The sequence below is a fragment of the Zalophus californianus genome, chromosome 16 (assembly GCF_009762305.2).
Source record: "Zalophus californianus isolate mZalCal1 chromosome 16, mZalCal1.pri.v2, whole genome shotgun sequence".
NCBI classification, from domain to species: domain Eukaryota; kingdom Metazoa; phylum Chordata; class Mammalia; order Carnivora; family Otariidae; genus Zalophus; species Zalophus californianus.
The window spans coordinates 23,863,052-23,879,095 of record NC_045610.1 but is presented as its reverse complement, the minus strand read 5'-3'; the positions used below and the strand labels follow the sequence as shown (position 1 = coordinate 23,879,095).

At 43.2% G+C, this 16,044-nt stretch overlaps 1 protein-coding gene across 15 annotated transcripts in view; it reads right to left on the bottom strand.

The window, feature by feature from the left end:
- The window catches only part of SYNRG (synergin gamma), a 79,290-nt gene that overhangs the window by 1,115 nt on the left and 62,131 nt on the right, over positions 1-16,044 (bottom strand). For all 15 annotated transcript variants that reach the window (XM_027625996.2, XM_027626005.2, XM_027626006.2 and 12 more), the window contains 2 exons: positions 15,360-15,508; positions 915-1,025 (listed from right to left, as the gene is read on the bottom strand). In XM_027625996.2, the coding sequence (XP_027481797.1) occupies positions 915-1,025; positions 15,360-15,508 (260 nt within the window). The remainder of the gene's footprint in view (positions 1-914; positions 1,026-15,359; positions 15,509-16,044) is intronic.

Genomic DNA, 16,044 nt, shown 5'->3' with positions numbered 1-16,044 from the left:
TAATGCCACTGGGGCCTGATAACTGAATCAACATAATTAAAAAGTCCAACCAGGCACAGGGTTTGTAAAAAGAGATACTAAAGCACCTAAGAATTACTCCCAGACGACTAATGCTTACAGGTAAGTCCCACTCAGCCAGCCCTAACCTCAACTCCCCGGGGGTTCTCTAAAGCACTACAAGTAAACAGAACTCCGAACCCCAATTTGTTTGTCTGATAACTGCCAAATCCTGCTGCTCTTTGATTTCATTTTCTGTGCCACAACTTCGTCTTCCAGAAGCTGCTCCATCTGTTACCTTGTGCATCACAGAGAAAAATGCCCGCAACACCAGAAACCAATCATGAGCTACAAACGTGCAAACACGACACGAGCCCCCCCCCCCCGCCCCCGCCCCACTCAGTGGTTAAATCAGATGTTATGGGAACAGACTGGCCTCGGCAAAGGGCTCCCGGCCAGAACAGTTCAGGGTGGTGGCGGAATCAGTGGATTTGCCTTCCACACTCAAAACTGAGATGGAGACACTAGGATAATGTGTGACTGGCTCGTACTTTTTTAGGGTGTTCTTCTGCAGGCTTCTCTTCTTTCTGAAGTAACGCCGAAACCGTAAGGTCAACAGAAGTCCCAGAACAGGGCCTCATGCCTCCAAACAAAGCCTCCCACGTTTAACCTCCTCTCCTCACCACCCCGCTGTGCTCAGGGCACCGAAGGGAAGGCCTCTGCCCCCGCCTCATGCAACCACTCCCCGCACTGGCCTTTTGTAAGGACCGAGGTACTTCTGGGTCCGATTCCTGGGCTTCATCAAAATCTCTCCCTGCGGTCACAGGCCTGGCAGGAAGGGGGCCAGACAGGGTGGTCCCCGGAGGTCACGTGAGGGAAGCGCTTTGCCAGGGGCAGGGGGAAGGCGTGTCACTTACCCGGCTTCTGGAGTCCACGTTTAAAAGGCACACGCCACAGGCAAGTTCCTGAGCATTTTTAATCCCAGGCCGTAGCATACAAGAGGAAAAATCCAGGGAATTTTCATCGGGCTGTGAGGACAAGACAGATGGGTAAGGGCGCAGCAGTTCTAAATGCTGCTGGCTTCACTCCCAATCACTCAGCCCCAACAGGTCTAGCAGCAAATTGTCACTTCTGATACCATCAGTACAATTATTCCATTTCCCAAACGTTTACTGGATATCAGCTGTGTTCTAGGTGTTAGGGGTGCTAGCATGAGCAACAAGTGGTCTCTGTCCTCTGAGAACTCACAGTCCAGGGTGGGTGGCCGGGTAGGTACCAGGCAACAAGTGCCACAAGAGCCACACTAGGCCACATGGGCTGGGCGGCACCTACTCCAACCCAAGGGAAAAAGAGCCCGATGGCAGAGGATGCTTCCTAGCACTTAGAAACACCTTGGCTGAGTTTCAAGAGGTATATGCTATGTGAAGGGGATGGGAAGGGGGAAGTAAGAGAGGGGATGGTATTTGTTCTATGTAGAACAAGCAACACAGGCAAAGGCCTCTAAGCAAAAGATCGGCTGTGGGAAGAAATCTAGGGGGTGGGAGCCAAGCTTATGAGAGGAGGTAGGAGATGGAACTCTAGCATGAAGGCCTTGAAAGGAATAAAGGAATAGAAGAGACTTTATCTTGGGAAGCCACTAAGGGTTCTAACTGGACCATGACAGGATCAGGTCCGTATTATGGAGAGATCCCTCTGATTGCAGTGTAGGCAACCAACTGCAGATGGCAATCCTCAAGGTATGGGCCTCAGTTATGACACTGTTGTAAGTGGTCCAGGAGATAGACAGTGAAGGAAGTGAGAACTAGGGGAGCAACAGTGGGGGATGGAGAGAAATGGTCACCTGAAAAAGCCTGCGTGATGTGTGAGATGTGCAAGAACGGGAGGGGCCTAGGCAGCCAACAGGATTTGCCATAATAAGGCACATGAGAGGAGACTCATGTTTGGGGCTGGAGATAAGAGTTCAGTTTGCTGGGACGCTTGGATGGCTCAGTGGGTTAAGCCTTTGGCTCAGGTCAAGATCCCAGGGGCCTGGGATCGAGGCCCGCATCAGGCTCTCTGCTCAGCCGGGAGCCTGCTTCTCCCTCTCCCTCTGCCTGTGGCTCCCCCAGCTTGTGCTCTGTCAAATAAATAAATACAATCTTAAAAAAAAAATAGAGCTCAGTTTGGTATATGCTGAGTTGGAACTGCCTGTGGGACAGCCAAGTTCTGATGTTATGTAAGCAGTAAGACGGATATACAGTTCTAGTGCTCAAGACTGTGAGATTTAGAAGTTATCAGCTACAAAGAGAAAATATAAATACAGCATACAGCTATTATCAGTCCTTACTTGCTATGTATCACATTAAGCTCTTCACATGCATTATCTAATTTCTTCCTTACAACAAATCTATGAAATAGGAGTATAACCCAATGATTAACAGGGCAGGTCCCAACTTTGGAAAGCTGTTAATTTCTTTAAAAATTTTTTTTCTTTTTTGGTGGGCAGCAAAGTAAGGTCTACTGAGGGACAGTAAAGTGATAGTACAAAGCTCCCCCAAAGGGGTTGCCCCTTTAAAAAAACTTACAGGGGGCTCAAACTCATAATGCCAAAATCAAGAGTCCCATGCTCTACTGACTGAGCCAGCCAGATGGTCCTGGAAAGTTCTTCACTTCTTTTTCTTCTTCTTCTTTTTTTTTTTAAAGTAAGCTCCATGCTGTCCAGTGTGGGGCTTGAACTCAACCTTGAGACCAAGATCTGAGCTGAAATCAAGAGTTGGTCACTTAACCAACTGAGCCACCCAAGCACCCTGAAAGCTCTTCATTTCTTAAAAGTTAAAATACATATCTACTATATGAACTTATATGCAATTCCACTCCTTGATATTTAACCAAGAGAAATAAAAACATGCTAACCAAGTCTTGCACAAAAAGTGTTCACAGTAACTCCATTCACATTAGCCAAACTGGAAATAGTTACATCTCTATAGAAACTGGATAAAAACCCATGGTATATCAATACAATGGAATAGGACTCACTGATAAAAGGGATCAAATTGATACAACAATGTAAATGAATTTTTAAAACATGCTAAGAAATCAGACACAAAAACACATATATACTATGTAATTCTATATGAAATTCTAGAACAGGCAACTCTATAGTGATAGAAGTCTATGGAAAATAGATCAGTGGTTGTTTTTGGAATCAGATCATGGCAAGACAGAACTTGAAGAGGTGATGAAAACACTCCATAAATTGACAGGGTGTGGGCTGAGATGGCTAAATGCATTTGTTGAAACCGATTCAACTATGTATTTAAGATCTGTGCATTTCACTAAGTTATCCCTCAATTAAGAAAAACACTTGAATTATAAAACCAAAACAAAACAAACCAAAAAAAAAAAAGTTTCGGAAGAGTTTTTGTTTTTTTTTTTTAGATTTTAAAGTAATTTCGACATCCAATGTGGGGCTCAAACCCACAACCCTGAGATCAAGAGTTGCACTCTCTACTGACTTGAGCCAGCCAGGTGCCCCAGAAAAGTTGTATTCTTAATGTGAAGAAGTTTTAGATATACCTAAACCAATTCATTTATTTTTAAAAGATTTTATTTATTTATTTTGACAGAGACACAATGAGAGAGGGAACACAAGCAGGGGGAGTGGGAGAGGGAGAAGCAGGCTTCCCGCTGAGCAGGGAGCCCGATGTGGGGCTCGATCCCGGGACCCTGGGATCCTGACCTGAGCTGAAGGCAGACGCTTAACGACTGAGCCACCCAGGCGCCCCACCAATTAATTTTGATTTTATGTGCCCTTGAGCAGAGATTTCTCAAACTTGGCACCACTGACATTTTAAGCTGGATAATTCTTTATTGTGGGGCCTGTCCTCTGCACTGGAGGATGTTAAACAGGGTCCATAGCCAATTTGGGGGCAAAATCGCCCCCTCCTCCACCATTAAGAATGGACTTTCCAAAGAGAAAAAAAATATGCACACATACAAATATATATACACATATAAACACACACGTACATGAGCTTATTATAAATATTTATTGATATAAAAAGACTGTAAAGCACACAATTTACAAATAATAAAATATACAATCATCTTTACTGCAAATTCCTGAGTCACTTGATTCTTACAGTGCTTCTTTTGAAAATGTTTGCCCAACTCTGGATCCACAGTCAGCCTATGCTTGCACTCACCAGAGCGTGGATGTTGTGAGCACTGCTTGGTGGTTCTCCATTAAGGACTGAGATTGAGGTGGCACAGCAGACAGATCTCAGAATGTCCCTCATCTGTCAGATATGTAAATGACTCTCTGCTGAATTGGGTAACAGTTCTCAAATACTGGAGAACATTTCCTCAGCTTTTGATCTATTCACAATATAGCATCTGTGGACCTCCTTGGTATAAATACTGCCACCGTGGCTGACTTCAAGGTACCAATGTGATGTTGCTGAACATGGTGCTGGGAAGAGATGCCTGCAGTACCATCCTATAGTGTTCCAGATGTGGATGTAACAGACCAGGGTGACCAACTTCTTGGTTTGTTCAAGACTGTTCCAGTTTCAGCTCTGAGGAAATCCCTCCAGTCCTAAGCAAACTGGTATCAGTGGTTGTCCAAGGATAAACATAAGGAACCAAGTAGGTGGGAACAAGAAGTAAGGATGGGAGTCGATGGCAACCAAGTAAAAGGGTCAAACAACTATCTCGAGAACCCCAAACGAGAGCAGTGTAAGTCAGGTGTGAGCAAGTCAGAGGGTTACCAATGTGGGCTCAGAAAGAGGTCTGAATTTAAGATGGCACACATTGTGCTGTTTGAGGTGATCATGTGAGCAGGTGGCCGAAGTGCCATGGAGACAAGAGTCCCTGAGGCCAGTGGCCAAGGATCTGGGAGCCTGGCATGTTGGCTGGTTTGTCCTAGTGGATACTAAGGTGACCCAGGACGATGGCAAATTCCTGCCAAAATAATAGCTACATTTTTTATACTTAGTTTAAGCTGAACCACTGAGGAGTTAGTGTACTGTTTTTGTATTTGAAAAATTGAATTATTCTTTGCTAGGGGGAAAAAATGGCTCCTCCCTACAAAAATGTATAGATTATATAGGTCTCATCCCCCCCCCCCACTTTTTAAAAAAGATTTTATTTATTTGAGAGAGAGAGGGAGCATGCACAAGCAGGGAGGATGCGGCAGAGGAAGAAGACTTCCTGCGGAGCAGGGAGCCTGATGTGGGGTTCGATCCTAGGACCCTGGGATCATGACCTGAGCCAAAGGCAGATGCTCAACCAACTGAGCCACCCAGGTGTCCCTCCTCATCCCTAATTTGAAATCATAAACTGTGTATTAGCTTCACAAACCTTTCTTAAACTAACCTGAGCTGAATCCATTTAGATCACACCTAGGGAAGGAAGGACAGACAGTTCTCAAAGAAAAGGGGAGGCAGATGTTTCACTGAAGTGCATGAGGACTCTGACCTTGAAATGAACCTACGTGGCCTTAGCCATAGACAATAACTTTTCTTTTCTAGTGCAATCATGGCCAACTCTGGTCAAATCTAGAAGCAGGTTGTGCTATACTTTGTTTGCTATCCAATTTTGACATCCTATAAAATGGTTAACAATTTCACTTGTTCTTCCTACCTTCCTCAGTTGCTGTTGGGACCCTCAGAGATATATAAAAAGTTCTCTGAAATGCTCTAAATGATTATTAAAATTATTTACTTGACAAAATCTAACAAGTTTTAAGAGGTTAAAAAAATAGTAGCACTTCTATAATCTACGTTATAGATATTTATGTTACTGAACAAGGGCTATTTGAGAAATAATTAGAATGTGGGAAAACCCAATCTTGAAATCAATCCAATTAAGAAAAGCCCTTTATGAGATGAGATCGGGCGCGTTCAGGGTGGTATGGCCGTAGGAAAAGCCCTTTAATATCTGTTTACCAAAGGCATAAGGAAAGCGAATGAAAAGGTCATATTGTAATTCTCCCGTGAAAATCATAAGGCTCTTCATAAATTACCCTGTGGTCAAATTAATCTTTCAAATGATAAAATTAACCTTTGTAAATACACAACTATAAGCAGGGGGGTTGTTTTGTACATAGAGGCAGCAGGACACCAATCCGTGGCCACAATTCTTTAAGAAGGTACGCCCTCTACAGGCCATTTTAAATTGAACATCACCTACATTAACTGGCAAGTGTTTCATGCATTTAGTAAAGATTTTAATAAGTAGTTACAGTATAAATGGCCTGCATACAGTAAGTACCAAAGTCAGACTGGGATATATAAATCCTGAGTCTCTAGCTAATAATAAACTGCTAAAATGGTGTCCAAGAAAATCATTATCAAGGAGGAAGAACTTAGTAGTAATTGGTGTTCTTTACAAATATCCTCATTATAATTCTTCTGGACAGATGGTAGGATGGGCATTTCCTATTCCCTTAAATGATGCACAGCCACATAGCATGCAGAGTCCAGAGACTGTGATCATAAGACACAGGTGTCACTTCTGGGAGGAAGCCTTTAAGACTGATGTGCTGTTTGTCACGTTCCCTTGACCCTCCCACGGTGATTAGCTATGTTCCACATGGTGGAGGCTTTGTCACCCTAGGTCCCTGAGTGAGAAGGACCTGTCCACAGGGACCCCCTCCAACTTGACATGGACATGTAGCAGGAGCAACACAGCTCTGTGGTTTTACGTCACTAAGACGGTGGGGGGAGGTGTTCCCATTGCAAACCCGACCTAGTTTGACTAATACAAAAAATAATCTAAACACAGTTCCACAAGTAATTCTAGACTTTTGGTGTGAGTTACAATGTAACCATTTTCATTCTTAGTTTCAATGTTTTGTCTAATTTTTCCTATTGCTGCCCTAATGAAGTAGCAAAAATTTAGTTGTTTAAAACAACCTAAATTTATTCTTTTAGAGTTCTGGAGGTCAGAATTCTAAAGTTGGCCAGCAACATAGCATTCTTTCTGGAAATTCTAGGGGAAAATCTGTTCCTTTACCTTGTCCAGTTTCTAGAGACCACCTGTACATTCGATTCATGGTCCCACCTTTTATCTTCAAAGCCAACAGCAGAGAATCTGCCCATCTTTCTCTTTGGTCCAACTGTCATATGGCTTTTCCTCATGCTCACTTTATGCCTGGTAATCCAGGATAAATTCCCCATTTAAAGACCCTTAGCTTAATGACATCTGTAAAGACCCTTCCACCACCTAAGGTAATAAATTCGCAGGTCCCAAGGATCAGGACATGGTCGTCTGTGCGTGCGCCTTATTCCATCACCCTATCGCCTTCCGTCAACTGAGAATAGCCATGCAGAAACATAATGAAGATTCGGTCTCTAAAACAACGTGTGCACCAGCCAGATGACAAAAATGCTATCATTACCAAAAATAAACTGACCTCCCGACATGCCACAGCAATGGGAAGTAAGTACTCTGAAATTCATTGCTTATTTCACATTGGAAGGAAGTACAAAAGAATCTGTACTGAGGAAAACAGTGGAATCAAAGCCTGTGTGATTTTCAGTTGACTGGACTTTAGCGGACTAACAGTCCTGTCTCTCTTCCAGGATTTTATATGGCAAAATGGATCCGTTTTGTTTTCCAGGGCTGAGTCTTTGTTCCAAACCTACTGCACTTCATCTCTTAGGTAACCATTCACTCGTCTCACTAAAATAGATGATGTTTACCTCCTAAGAAACACCCAGCTCCTTCACAGTTTGCGCCCAGAGGTGCGCATGCTTCCACCACAAGAGGGCGTTTGTGCATAAAGAGCGCCTCGGCCGGAGACCTCCCAGCGTCAGTAACTATCAGGGAGCCGCGCTCTGGAGTCTGGGGCTGTGGACTTTGCGGTCCTCAGCCCAAGCACCACTACGGTGACAGAGCACTAACACTCTAGGACTTTTTCACCGAAGACAGGTAATGCCGCTGCTTCCTGATGGTAATAGTTGCATGATGTCTTCACGGAAGAAACAAGTCTATTTTTTAGCATCCTGGAAGCTGGCACGGACACAGTAAGAAGAGCGGACTTTTTGAAACTCACGACCTCAGGGTTGTGACATGGCGCCCCTAGTGGGGCTCCGCCCTCAGCGCAGAGTCTTCCTCCTCCTCCTCCCTCTCCCTTTGACACCTCCCACGCCCCCCCCCCCCCCGTGCTCTCACTCTCTCTCAAATAAGTAAATAAATCTTTATTTTTTTTTAAAAGATTTTATTTGAGAGAGAGAGAGTAAGCACAAACAGTGGGGAGGGAGAAAGAGTCTTAAGCCAACTCTGCACTGAGCATGGAGCCTGACGCGGGGCTTGATCTTACGACCCCGAGATCACGACCTGAGCCAAACCAAGAGTCGGACGCTTAACCCATTATACCATCCAGGCCGCCTGTAAATAAATCTTAAAAAAATAAATAAATAAATAAAACTAGGATGTGCATTCAAATTGCTGATTTGTCAGTTTCAGGCAAGGTTCATCTCTGAACCTTAATTTCTTCAGCTGCAAATGGGGATGGTACTACTGACCTCACAGGACAGTACCAGGGTTCAAGGAGAATGAAGGTAAAGCATACAGCACGATGCCTGACAGGTTCTAGGTGCAAAATAAACTATTACAGGTTTGGAATCAAGAGCCCGACTATGGCAATTTGGTTCACTAAGGAACTTTAAATTTAAATTCTACCTAAAATGAAACAACAGTATAAACAGTTACAAGCTTCCTAACAACCTCGATCCTGCTTCTCTCTAGTAATGATTTCTTTGCATTGAGTCTCCCATCCAGAGTCCCTGGAGTTTGCAGAGTTTTGTTCCAACTGAACTACATAGATGTTGGTTTGTGTCATTTACATTCGCATATCTATTTTTAGAGTAAAGTTTCTTTGTGACAAGTCATATCTTATACTTTCTCTGGAGAATGCACACTATTCTTCATGCAGTGGGCAATTCAAGCAAGTTTTATAGACCAAAGACCTGCAAGTTATCCAAAAGGCAATGACATGGTATAATGAGGAATAACAACCAAGCAGAGAAGGATTGTTTTTCTGTCACAGCTAACTTGGTGAAAAAGGCACGAGTGGAAAAGCATGGGTAATTAGAGGAATGAACACTCAGTTGTGTTCATGTACAATTTGCGAGCATTCCTGGGTTGTCTAGTTGCAGACTAATTAATCCCTATACTGTTATCCTGTGTCTAAAAAGAATGTCAAGTAACATCACTCACTAGACACAGATGCTAGATATGGAGGTTCCTCATGGGAGCTTGATGGAGAGGGCATGAATGTCTGGCAACTCTTCCCATTTACCTCACTACCTGCCACACCGAGGGATTTAGAATCACCACATGTGAAAGGGCAACACTTCCCAGGTTAGATGGGTAACCAGACCCAACAGGCTTTCTTTGAAATCACAAAAGCAAATTCCATGGCTTTTTTTTGTTGTTGTTTTAAAAGATTCTATTTTTAAGTAATCTCTATACACCCAATGTAAGGCTCCAATTTACAACCCCAAGATTAAGAGTCACATGCTCAGGGCGCCTGGGTGGCTCAGTGGGTTGGGCATCTATCTGACTCTTGGTTTTGGCTCAGGTTGTGATCTCAGGGTCCTGCGATCGAGCCCTGCATTGGCTCCATGCTCAGCAGGGAGTCTTCTTGAAGAGTCTGTCCCTCTGCCCCTCCCCTGACTCACATGTGTGCATGCTCCCTAAAACAAATAAATAAATCTTAAGGAAAAAAAAAAAGAGTCGCATACTCTACCAACTGAGCCAGCCATGCGCCCCCCCCCCCCCCGTGGCTTCCCTAAAAAGGTCTGAACAAAATTAATCCTTGGTATAAAAAAATCAAAACAGAGATGACAATCTCGGAGTGGGATGATGACAAAGAACGAGCATAAGGAACCCTTCTGGAATGATGGGACAGCCTGGATCTTGATAGGGGTATTAGTTGTTTGGGGTACGCACTTGTCAAAGCTCAATGGTTTAAGTAACACAACTTACTGAGTGGTATAACCGAGTTTTGCATTTTTCTAGAGGCAGGCAGGCAGGCTGGCCTGGAGGGGCAGTCTAGGAGGCAAGCCCTTCTCACGAGCAGCAGCGGTAGCACCAGGGAACCTGCGAGTCTGAGAAGACGTACACAGATGAACCTGGCTTCCACCTCACCCAGTGACAGTAGCTACACCTCAAGAAGTAAATACACGATAGCAACCCACACCAGGATTCTCCTCAATTCGCCCCAGACTGAAAAGGATTAATACAGAAGGAGCTTGGTTAAGGTGCTTGGTCTTTCATGATAATTTTTCTTCAAAGAGCTCATGACAAAGAAAGATGCTTTGCTATCATAGCCATCTTTTTCTACCAGCACCAGGAGAGAAGAGATGGGTAGCTGATTTGAGGTATTTTTTTTTAAAGAATTTTATTTATTTATTTACTTATTTAGCATACCCACGAGTGGGGTGGGAGGAGAGGGAGAGAGAGAATCTTAAGCAGGCTCCACACCCAGCACAGAGCCCAATGCAGGGTTTGATCTCATGACCCAGATATCATGACCTGAGCTGAAACCAAGAGTCAGACCGTCAAATGACTGGGCCAGCCAGGTGCCCCTGATTGGAGGGTTTGTACAGAAATCTAGTTTTCAAAGCATTAATTACATGAGAAACTGCCACCAAATCAAGAGTCTTACAATCTAAATGGAAAGGGGAGGTTCTTAAGCTGCTCTCTAGTCCTGGGATACAAAATAGGGGAAAAATGTACAGAAAAGAACTTGATTTTTTTCTATCAAATTGCTGCCAGGAGAGGCGCCTAGTGTTTCACCTCATTAACTCAGATGCTAAGTAATGACCCTCTTTCCCCAAAAAGGCTTTTGCACATCTCTGGTTTTCCCCACCCAGTTTGCCCATTTCAAGGAGGCAACAGAGTATAGTGGTTGAAAAGCAAACTCCTGACTTTGAGATTGAACCCAGGTCTAATATCTTGGTGCCTCAGTTTCTTCACCTGTAAAGGGGGGAGAATGATAGTATCTACCCTCAAAAGTTCTGTATTAAGTAAATTAAAAAGTTAAGGGTTAAGAACAGGGAATAGCACACGGTCAGCGCTCAGTAAAAGTTGGCTGATGATGATGAAGATATTCACGCTTAATCTGGTTCACGTTAGCACAAAGTTAGGAAGCAAAAGATGGGTGGATTAGGAGAGATCCAGACGCATCACCTCTAGATTGCCGATTCCTGGTCTTAAATATCCTGTTGCTATAAAAAAACATGCCACATTTGAGTTTTGAGGTAAGACTTCCGTAAGACTAGCCAGAGAGGCTCAGATGAAGTAAAGGTCACACCACGGTGAACTCCATGATAAACAACTGGTAACATGTCCTTCCCCGTTCCACAGCCACCCTTGAATGTCATGAGCCAACCCACTTGGTTTGTAGCTGGTGCTAGAAACATTAGAAAACCCAAGGTTTCATCACCCAAACACAACCCTATTGTCACCGTGGCTAAGTTCCTTCCAGCCCTGTAGTAGCAGTTCTGTGTTATTTCAAACTTGGTGCTCCTTTAAACAAACGGCCACACAACGTCCTAATATGAAGATTCACACAACTGACTTGACTGATCCTCTAGATTTTTCACTCTTACAAAGAACAACTTGTGCATTTATCTTGCTTCTTTTTGTGAGCTTGTATGTAGAACTGTTGCCTTGGGAAGTTTTCCTACAGGTGGAACTGCTCAGCCAACTACTCTGAACGTAAGTTCTTTAATTCATTTTGACTTTTACTGGGTATTTATGCAGTGCCTGGCACTGTGCTCACATAGAGAACAAAACATGAACAAAACGTGGTCTTGGTCCTTGTCCTCAAGGAGTTCATAGACAGGGGGAAAGTATATTGCTAAACACTCTATAGGGTGATACCGATTTATATTTCTTAATAATTCCCTAAGGAATCGTCCCCCTCTTACCACATTGACCCCATTAGGATTCCAATAAGCAGACCAAACAAAAACTGGATTTATTATTAGGTAGAAAATGAAATCTTGCTTGGGTCTCCATTAATGTTTACTGATTAGCTGTGCCTCCCCTTTCACAAGTCACTTCACGGTCTTGCTCAGATTTTACTGGGATGTTGGTCTATTTCTCGTTTACTTGCCGGTTTTCTTTATGGAGCAAAGACATGAGCCCACCGCCTGTATGCCCTGCTGGGCTATTTCCCAGCTCCCATTCAGTCTATTTTCCCACATTCAGAATGACTTCCACTAACTTGTACTTGGAGCTACGCCATTTGGCCTATACGGAGAGATTTCCTAAGAAACGACTCAGTGAAAACTACTGCTTTATTTGCTGAAAGGAGGTTGAAGATAACATAGGTTACATTAGTTTCCTCTTTACAAAAGCCCACAAAAGAAATGCGAAATTTCTGGTATCAGTACCAGCAATAATTATGCGTCTCCCAAGCGTGGGTTTATTTTTACGTTATGAACATGGAACTCATCATGTCTTCTTTACGTCAATTCCTAGAAAGGGTAAAGTCAACTAACTGTACAGCTCACCACCTGCAAATGTAAGCCTTTAAAAGCACACAGTTTTGGAACCATGAGAGATGAGGGACTCTGAAAAACAAACTGATGGTTCCAGAGGGGAGGGGGGTGCGGGGGATGGGTTAGTCTGGTGATGGGTATTAAAGAGGGCACGTTCTGCGTGGAGCACTGGGTGTTATGCACAAACAATGAATCATGGAACACTACATCACAAACTAATGATGTAATGTATGGTGATTAACATAACAATAAAATTTAAAGAACAAGGTTGAAGAATAAAAGATCAATATCCAGAAAACAAAACAAAACAAAAACACACACACTTTTGTATACTTAACTTCATTCCTGGCTTTATATTATCTCCCCTCCTTTCTTCTTCCCCTGTTTCATTTTTCTTATCCATTTATTTAAAAAATTTAAACCAGTTATTAACATTATAAGGTATAAAAAGTGCATCTCTAGTTTGAACAAAATTGGAAGGCTCAAAAGGGTATAAAACAACATGTACAAAGTCCCACCAAACATTGCATTAGAACACAAAGCAATAAAGGACACGGTCTGGCTTTTAAGGAGCGGACAACCTAGCGGGCAAGAACAAGCAAACACAAGATTATCAACAGGCATGTTAAGTGCTCGGACAGAGACAAATGTGGCTGTGGACACACAGGAAGGGCATCAAATTCAGACTGAAGGGCTCTTTGGAATGACTTCTTGGAGAAGCAATGCAGAGTCCAGAGGGAAAAGCAGTCTGACAGAGAAAGAGGCAAAGGCAGTCCAAGGGATGGAAAAGGCCTTATACATTGAGCTACGGAATTGAAACTTGATCCTGAAGACTATGGAGAGCCCATTGCAGGATTTTAAATGGGATTTAAATGACACAACCAGACTGGCATTTCAGAAAGAACGGGCTGGGAGGGCGTGCAGGACAGATCGATAAGGGATAACAAAATGAACCAGCAACTCCAGCGACGCAGTCAGAAGTGATAAGGACCTGAGTGATTTAATACATTAAGAAAACTGAGGTTCCCACTTTTATTACACTTTCTAGCTACGATTAATATGTAAGAATGCTATGAATTTTTGCCAAACTCAATAAATTTAACCTCTTGAATTCAGATTTCTGTATTTCATATCACCAAATAAACATAATTTTATCTCTTCTTTTCAAATATTTATACTTCATTTCTTATTGTACTGGCCAGAACTGTATTTTTTAAAAATAATTACCCAAACTCTATGATTTTAGGCTATAAATTGAAAAATAGTCCAAGGGAACAAAATAGAGATTTTGGAAATGATTTAAACTCTTTAAGAACTTAATATTACAAACCAGAAGCAACATAACAATGGTGAGAAGATCCGCCGTTGAAGGCATGTTGTTGGGAGAGCTGGTATCCACCTGCCTATCTGCACAGCGCAGTAAGAACCGCTTCCTACCCCATAGCTGCAGGCCCGTTCAGATGGGTCACACAGTTATATGTGAGGGGGAAAAAAGAAAGGAAGAAAATGGAATAGCATATTTATTCCAGCTGTGGAAGGAAGATAAATTTCTGACTATTGTGAAATAAAGGATAATATCAGAGACAAACTGAATAGGTATGAATATATAAAAATAAAATAGTTTTGCCCAATGAAATGGAAAACGAAGAGAAAATAGAAGATGAAGAAAATAACAGATATAAGCTTGCCAGTCTACGTCTGTGTGTATATATAAATCTATTACAAATATGAAATGTGTAAGGTTAATAACAGCATTTCATTGAATAGATGGTCAAACGGTCAAAACAGATAGATGATCAACTTACACATAAAGGAAATAAGAGTAAATTATCCTTTGGAATACTGCACAGCCTCTACAAAATGAATGACACATACAAACACCTGAAGGGGGGCGCCTGGCTGGCTCAGTCCGTAGTGTGTGACTCTTGATCTTGGGGTTGTGAGTTCAAACCCCACACTGGGTGTAGAGATTACTTAAAAATAAAATCTTTAAAAACAAAACAAAACACCTTTAGGGACTCACTACACACTTGCTAAATGAAGTAGCGGACAAAGAAAGCTGGAACACAATGTAAAGAAAAGTACACTTCCATACTGTCGGAAGCACTGCCCGCTAGCCCAAGCTCTCTGGAAAGCCACGCAAGAAAAGTGACAACAGCTACGTATGAACGCACGCACGTGTGCAAACACACGTTCCTACCTGTTAAGTCCACTTGGAGGAACTATATCCCGGAAAGGACAAATAGTCATGTGTTTAATGAGATTCAGATGGAACTATTCACAACAGGAAGAAGTGGAAATAATCCAAGGACCTAAGCAAGTAAAAAGGCTAAATGAACCACAGGACAGCAACAACGTGTGTTGCTCAGCTTTTTAAAAGGACACATATGGGGCCATTCGGAACTAGAAGAGCAAACCCAGGAACTCACTGAGGCTCTGCAAAATGTGCTTCTATGTATGTGACTTAAGAAGGATGCAGACGGGGCGCTTGGTTGGCTCAGGCGGAAGAGTGTGCGACTCTCGATCTCGGGGTCGTGAGTTTGAGCCCCACGTTGGGTGGAGAGATTATTTAAATGAATAAAATTGGGGAAAAAAGGAAGCAGCAGGATGTTGACAGAGTGACTGATTTCCTATGCTCTTGATTTCTGTGGCACCGCAGGCCTGGGGGCTAGCAAGAAGCCAAGTTTCTTAGTGCTGTTCAGCTAACGGCACACTGATCTCCTTCCTTCACCGTTAAGTCCCACGATCCAGCAGGCACCTCACCTTCATACTGCAGGAAGTGCCACTGCAGGAATGTACACTTCGCTTTACCACTGAGGTTTCTGGAAAGGAAAGCAAGTGCTGAGCATCTAACGGCCTTACCGTGAGTGTGGCCAGGGACATGAAGCCAATGAGGTTATTCCATACTTTATCGATGTCCTTCAGCAGCTGCTGGAGCTTCTCACTGCACACTGCGGTGGCTTTTATCCCGAGCTCCACGCGCTTGGTCACTCTGTACACCTCAACGACACCTGCAGGGTGAGAGCACCAGGTGAGGGCGGGGAGTGCAGAGAGATGGGCAGCACAGGGCCCCACTACCGCTTGCTGGTATCTTAGCTGGAAATATGGACTATAACGTACTACTCCCTGGGACCAGTCTACACAGTGCTGCAGTGTAAGAGCTCACACCACCACTACACTACCTGGGTTCAAATCCGCGGCTCTGCCACTTACTAGCTGTGTCCACTCTGGGCAAGTCACATAACCTCTCTGGACCTTACTTTCTTCATCTGTAAAATGAGGATAATAAAAGCACCTCACCAGAGAGGATTAAATGGGTTAATACTGTAAAAGGCTTAGAACAGTGCCCAGAGAACAAGAGACACTATGGAAGTATTAACTCATTTTTTTCTGGCTTCTTTATAAGTCCATCTGTTTAAGTTGGGAAATCCCATTAAACTGGCAGAAAATGGGAACATCAAAAGCCTAAAAGAATCTGAATGTCAACATCATCACAAAGTAATTAAGAAATATCTCACTTCTCCGAATGCCCAATGATTTACAAACC